Source organism: Notothenia coriiceps, unplaced genomic scaffold (assembly GCF_000735185.1).
Source record: "Notothenia coriiceps isolate Sejong01 unplaced genomic scaffold, NC01 NC01_scaffold00020948, whole genome shotgun sequence".
In the NCBI taxonomy this organism is placed as follows: domain Eukaryota; kingdom Metazoa; phylum Chordata; class Actinopteri; order Perciformes; family Nototheniidae; genus Notothenia; species Notothenia coriiceps.
The window spans coordinates 15362-22355 of NW_011353649.1; the positions used below are offsets into that span (position 1 = coordinate 15362).

The window sequence follows — 6994 nt, forward strand, 5'->3', positions numbered from 1 at the left end:
TGTTGATACCTCTGCTGTTTTTCATTTTTGTTAGAGTCTCATATTAATGAAGCATTGTATAACAACATGGGCAAGCAGGAAACAGCAGTTTCTATAGGATTGTTGTGCTTTTTTATTTCAAAATGAATGTTGTCATACCGTTTCTTATTGAAAAGCAGGTGTGTTGTATTCTTCCGATGTAGAATACAATGCTGAGTCATTGGGTCACGTGACATTGAAGCTATTGAAAATAAATGAGACTTCACCGAGAAACTGTCATTACAATGTTAATTAAAAAGTGAAGATGGACTAAAATCGATACAGGTGTGTAGTAACATATTCTGCATTGATTTTGAGTCATAAGGTCACATGGTGCAGAAGCTTGAAACAGGAAGAAGGTATTTCCTGCTGTTTGTGGGTTCATGGTGGTAAGAGTTAAACCCATACTTGTCAACCCTCCCGATTTTCGCGGGAGACTCCCGATTTCATTGCCCTCTCCCGGTTTCCTCCCGGGGTCATATTTCTCCCGATTTCTGACAAAATCAGATTTACTCAGGACTGTTTCCACTCGGACTTTAATACAGCTACACCATTGTTTGGTTTCCATGGTAACACGTCTCTTTAGTAGCGCGCGCAACTGAAAGTCTGACAGGGTGAGGCAGATAGTCACAGAAAACAGAACAAGAATCGACAACTACTCTACTCTCTGCTCACTCCTTTCCTGCCCACACATATGCTCCATCAAGGATGGTGCTACAGGCTGCACTTAGAACTACAATAAGCATGTTAATGTTAATCTAACAGCTCCGGCGATAAACTAGAACCCCGCCCCCCATTTTGCATTTGGAAATGCTCCCGATTTCTGAGGTCTCAAGGTTGGCAAGTATGGGTAAACCACTGAAGAAGCTCCTGTAGCCGACCAAGTTATTACCCATAATGCTCTCTCTCAGGACACAGCCATCCTACGTGAGGAGTCAGATGATCTGATTGTTTTCTTAAAAGCCTGAAACCAGGCGTGGTGTTTCAGCAGCAGACTCATTCACATTGTTTAGGAATGAGATGTGCATCAAATGAGTCAAATTCATTGTTCTTTTGTCAGCGATGTAGGACTCATTTCTGAACCACTTACAAGTGCTGCCCTTACTTAGTTGACCTCGATTTGTTTTGTAAGTTTGTCATTTATTAAGCATTGAAAGGAGGAATAACTTACTTGCAAATAAATGCTGAGCTCATCATGAATAAACACAATACTTTAAGTGATGCTTTAGCGTGATTTCTTGTGGAGAAACTTGGTTTAAGTTACAAAAATAAATGTTTAGAGTTTAAAGACAGCACCTTTGAGTTACTAGTGTTTTGTTGTTGTTGTTGTTGTTGTTGTTGTTGTTGTTGTTATGAGTTAGAAAGAAAGTCAAACACATTAGTAAAACTCTATTTAGAAAACATGCTTTGGACCACACACACTTCTTGATCAAGGACCATAGACAGCATCTGTACATCATAAAGAGAAGCCGATGACAGGATAAAAACACAGATTGGATTTGAAACGCTTTTTTGTTACACTGTTTACAAGGCATTGGAACGTGAGTTAAATTATACTCAAAAGTCATAATAAACACACACAGTATAGAAAATATATATTTATATATTGTGGGTGTCCATACACAACATTACAATCCTTTATCCTCAGGTTTCCCACATGTGCAGCTATAGGCTTGAAGGTCATTAATCAAAGGGTTTTACAATAATCCATAAAGCAAGCAGTTGAAACTATTAATCAGAAAAAGGATTGATTCAACTCATTAAACAAATATTCATTTTCCTGCATTTACTTGTTCAGCATTTAGATTATATATATATAATATATATTATAGAGGATTTGTTGTACATGTACAGTATAGTTGACTTCATCTGCATCACATTGGTCTTCAACATCATCTTGCACTTTGTTATTGCACTCTGTTTCTTCCTGCACGATTTTATTATTATTATGTGTTTTATTGTTTTATGTCACATATTTTTGTTGCATTGTTGGAGGAGCCTTGGACTTCAGATTCTCACTGCCAGATCTACACTGTATGATGTGCATCTGACAGCCTTTGCATCTTGAATGCACTCTGGATTACAGTCATGTCTGATGGCAGTGAGCTCCATGCTATTTTTGGAAAGTTACGTCAGGCATGGTGGAGGCAGAACATCCTTCAGAGAGCTGCTCTTCCTCCTCCTCTTCCTCCTCCCACATGGACCGGAACCACGCAGCACCACGTGACCCGGTCGCTGTGGACTGAATCCTCCTCCCGTCACACCGCATCATGACTGCGGAGGATGCGGTGCTCCCCGGCGGGGCTCAGCTCTCTCCTCCCCGGTCTTTGCTCTCTCCTCTCCGGCTCCTGCTTCTCCTCCTGACCGCCTCATGCTCTCCGGTGCACGGTCTCCTCGGCTTCCGCCCGGAGGAGACCGGAGCGGAGCTGTCCGTGGCCGACGGGGTGCTGAAAGTCACCGAGGGGACCCGCTTCATGTTGCGGGTTTATTACTCCACATCCCCGCAGAGGATGAACCGCACCGCGACCACCCGGGCAAACAACGCCGCGCCTTGGATCGCCTTCATCGAGGAGCCGAGCCCCGGCAGAGAGGGGCAAGTCCACCCGAAGAGGAACATGTGCATGGATAAGAACTCCAGGACGTCCGACATTGAGGTTTTGGGGTCCTTCAAGTCCGCGTCCAGTCAGAACTCGGTGTTAGTGGAGCTGCTGGCGAAGGATCTGCGCAGAGGAGAGAAGATCAACTTCTACTCCATGTGCGCGTTTGACGGATCCAAATGGGAACATTACCGGACCAGAGACTTCTGGGTGTCCGTGGTGGAGAGATCTGCTGTCCCGGAGCTGTGGCTGCAGGTGTGTGTGTGTGTGTGTGTGTGTGTGTGTGTGTGTGTGTGTGTGTGTGTGTGTGTGTGTGTGTGTGTGTAAGGTTAAATGAGGTCTAGTCTCTGCAGGCATTGGAAAGTGGTGGGTTGGGGACTTTATTGTTGTTGTTGTTGTTGCTATTGATAGAACACCTCAGGCATGATCTTGATGGTAGGATACATTATGGGATACTTTATACTCTCACACTCATGTTGTCATGTACCATCTCATGGGTGTTTAGGTACTATGGTTACTAAATACTAAAACATGTCCAGAGTAGAGCAGCTGCCTTTTCATCTTATCTTCATCCTTAATCGTCCATCTTTGTTTCTCATCGATCTGTAATCATCCTCTCCGGGATCTGAACTGTATGTTCTGCCACTTTTGCATGAACATTAATATGATGTAAAAACGGAGAAAACCAGAAATCTGCACATTCAAAAGTCTAAAAACAGCCCTTTCTGACATCTATGCATAAAAAGTGACTTTAAGGGTGATTCGATGTCAAAGTAGATAAGGACTCTGTCGATCGATTCGTCAGATTGTCATCCAGCCTTTTGACAGACCGATAATGGAGGTGTTAGAGTGAGGACATGTAGATAACAGACCAGAAAACAGATACAAATAATCATGATTGTTTTTCGGACGATCAACAAATTGATTAGTCGACTGATCGCTGCTTTTATACCCTGTTTACAGAAGACAAGTCATTACACTTTTATATATAGTAAAGATTATAGGAGGTTGTGACCTAAAAGCTGCTGGTTTGATATCCTGGACTTCCTATAAAACACAGACAGACAGATGCCCTTTAGCTACACTTCTTAACCTCTGCTCTTTGAAGGCTGCGTGTATTGGGAACGGGTCTCTGTGTAAACACGCAGAAGAGCTTAAAGTCTGCATTGCTCTCCCCTGCAGACACACATAAGTCCAGTTCTGCAGAGCTGCTGCTGCAGAGGTTGCACTGTTTGCAGGAATCAGCTGCAGAGTATAGAATGGGTGGGTTGCTCAGCAGCCAATCAGAAGCCTCGCTGCTGGTCCCTGCCTCCTCGTGCTCAGAAACCCTGCAGAGTCAGCACTTCTGTTTTTTTCTTTCTGCTGGGTTTGAGTTGAGGACAGGAAGAGATGGAGGTAAACACAGAAGGACACCTTGAGCTGCCTGTGTTACAGGAGACAGCAAACAGCTCGTATATTCACATTAAAACATGATGTTGTGACAGTTTTGCGTGAAAATGAACGATTAACTGATGATCAAAATACATTTTCTGCCGATCATCTTTAGTTTGGACACTGGGCATGTTTTCTTAGCCTGTTTACGGAAGAAAATACATTATATTTTGGCAGCCATCTTAATATTATTTAACCACTGCTTGTGAATATCATGAAATATTCATATTTTCCACACATGCCTCGCCTTAGAATTGACCATTTTGCATTTTTTGACCTTGAAATATCTTTCGATTTACAATCACAAAGATGCATTTCCAAACTGTGCACAGGTTGATCAGACATCCCTCTCACTTCCCCCTCTATGTGCGTGTTAGTGTGTGTTATGGTGCACGTTGTATGAAGGCAGATACAATCAGTGTTTTAGGACGAGCATGATTTCTGTGTTCCTACGCAGAGGGATTTGGAGGAGATAATCTGCGCAGGCGGGAGGATTATAAACAACACGTTTGCTTCTCTTTCTCTCTGTTTATTGCTCCTTCCCTCGGACTGTCCTGTAATAACACTTTAAAGCACTGCGGCAGAACAAACACAGGTTCCCTCGTTCACTCCTGCAGCAGTGGAGCTCTGGGATAAAAACCTAGCTGCGTATCAACGGTTAGAAAGTCAAACTGCACTCCATAGTTAGTTTACCTATTGTTTTAAGGGCCAAAAGTGGCGAGTTTTTGCAAATTGAACCTTTTTATCTGCAGATATTCTCTGATCGGGAAATGGTTCACTGTCATTTTGTGTATTATACACTTATTTAACGTCTCTACTTGAAGAAGTTACAGCTGATGTGGGACAAAGATATTGTTTTGCAAGCCCAAAGATACATTTTACTTCAAGTCCGACAAAGTTCAGTCCAAGTGTTTAGAGTCCTAAATAATTTATTATTCACCCAACTAGGGCACAGGTTAGTTTGATTTATTTAAAGGTGCATTATTATGTTCAGGTGTATATCAGTATGTAGTGTCTCTACTTTAAAGAGTCCTCTCCTGCTGATGTTCAGGTGTATATCAGTATGTAGTGTCTCTACTTTAAAGAGTCCTCTCCTGCTGATGTTCAGGTGTATATCAGTATGTAGTGTNGTGTGTGTGTGTGTGTGGGTGTGTGTGTCTGTGCCTGTGTGTGTGTGTGCGTGTGTGTGTGTGTGTGTCTGTGTGTGTGTGTGTGTGTGTGTGTGTGTGTGTGTGTGTGTGTGTGTGTGTGTGTGTGTGTGTGTGTGTGTGTGTGTGTGTGTGTGTGTGAGAGAGAGAGAGGTCAATTGAGGTGCAGTCTCAGTTGTACATATAGTATTACAGTATTACATTGCAACTATACAATAAGTCAATAAAAGGATTTAATGTACACATTATTTTAAGGGGTCACAAGCCTAAAAAGGTTGGTGAAAGCTGTGTGAATATTAAAAGAGAAGTATTCAAATATAAATACATTTTAAAAAATGGTTTTAAAGTTTGTGAAAACTCATTTTCGCTGCTATAATCTTCTGTATTGCAGTGATGGTTAATCCATTATATAATTGATCTTAGTATCTCAGGTTTTCACATCATGTGCACAGTGACTGAAGGTCATTAATCAGAGGGTTTTACAATAATCCAGAAAGTCAACAGATGTAACTATAATCAAAACATCGTAAAACACACACATTCTCCTCAAATCATAGATTTAACTTGAGTCCCTTCAACTGTTATATTATGTGGTTATTCTGCATGTGTGCTGAAGGGTTTCAACGTCTGACCTGAAGTGGATTTCTTGTGTTCATTTGTGATGTGTCACCATGTTGTGAAACTTATTTCAGCTGCACCTGGCGTGTGACGGGGCTACACAAATTAAGCTTATTATTATTATAATATTATCTTTATTCCTGCATATTAGATTTAACGTGTGTTCCTTCAACTGTTATATTAAGTGGTGACCCGAAGTGGATTTCTTGTTTTAACTTGTGATGTGACTGTTGGACCTGGTGTGCATCAAATTAAAGTTATTATCATCATATTATCTGTATTCCTGTAGGTTCTGGTGTCGGTCCTGCTGCTGGGTCTCTCGGCCCTCTTCAGCGGTCTGAACCTCAGCCTGCTGGCTCTCGATCCGGTGGAGCTGCAGGTTCTTCAGAACAGCGGCACGGACAAGGAGCAGAACTACGCCCGAAAGATCGAGTCGGTTCGCCGGCACGGGAACTACGTCCTGTGCACGTTGCTGCTCGGCACCGCCATCATCAACGCCTCGCTGGCCGTGTGGATGTGTCAGATCCTGGGCATGACCTGGCTCTCCACGGTCATCTGCGCCTTCGGGATCTTCTTCATCGGGGAGATTCTTCCGCACTCGGTGGCGTCGCGACACGGCCTCGCCATCGCCTCCAAAACCATCTGGGTGACGCGCCTCCTCATGGTGCTCTCCTTCCCCGTCTCATACCCCATCAGCAAACTCCTGGACCTCATCCTCAACCAGGTACGGTCACACGCTGGGAAAACTGAAGCTTTAATTGAATGTTTTATGTCAACAGATTTCACATAACTGTATTAGATTGGAAGAAATTTACTTTTTTGTAGTATAGGCTTGAAGGTCATTAATCAAAGGGTATTACCGTAGTCTCCTATACCCCTCAGCAAACTCCTGGACCTCATCCTCACGCTGAAAAAAAACTGAAACTTTAATTAATACACTTTTATACATCCTGATATCACAAAGCACCTGTCAGTGGGCTTTACAGATGAACTGTTGATCTGTAAAGCCCACTGACACACGTGTTTTTTTATATGTAGCTATATAAATACACTTGTGTTTGATTGTTTTGAACTGCCCCCCTGACATCCTCTGCTCGTGTCCGTCCTCAACCAGGAGATCTCCATCTTCTACACCCGGGAGAAGCTCCTGGAGATGCTGCGTGTTTCCGACCCGTACCACGA

At 42.9% G+C, this 6994-nt stretch overlaps 1 protein-coding gene across 1 annotated transcript in view; it reads left to right on the top strand.

Annotated features, from left to right (window-relative positions):
- Window positions 1-2077: 2077 nt before the first annotated feature.
- Window positions 2078-6994, top strand: part of LOC104953009 (metal transporter CNNM1-like) — a gene marked incomplete at its 3' end in the record, with an annotated part of 11979 nt that continues 7062 nt past the window's right edge. Inside the window, exons 1-3 of the mRNA XM_010779929.1 lie at window positions 2078-2870; window positions 6102-6536; window positions 6927-6994. The exon at window positions 6927-6994 is cut by the window's right edge and continues 344 nt beyond it. Coding sequence (XP_010778231.1) covers window positions 2289-2870; window positions 6102-6536; window positions 6927-6994 — 1085 coding nt within the window. The remainder of the gene's footprint in view (window positions 2871-6101; window positions 6537-6926) is intronic.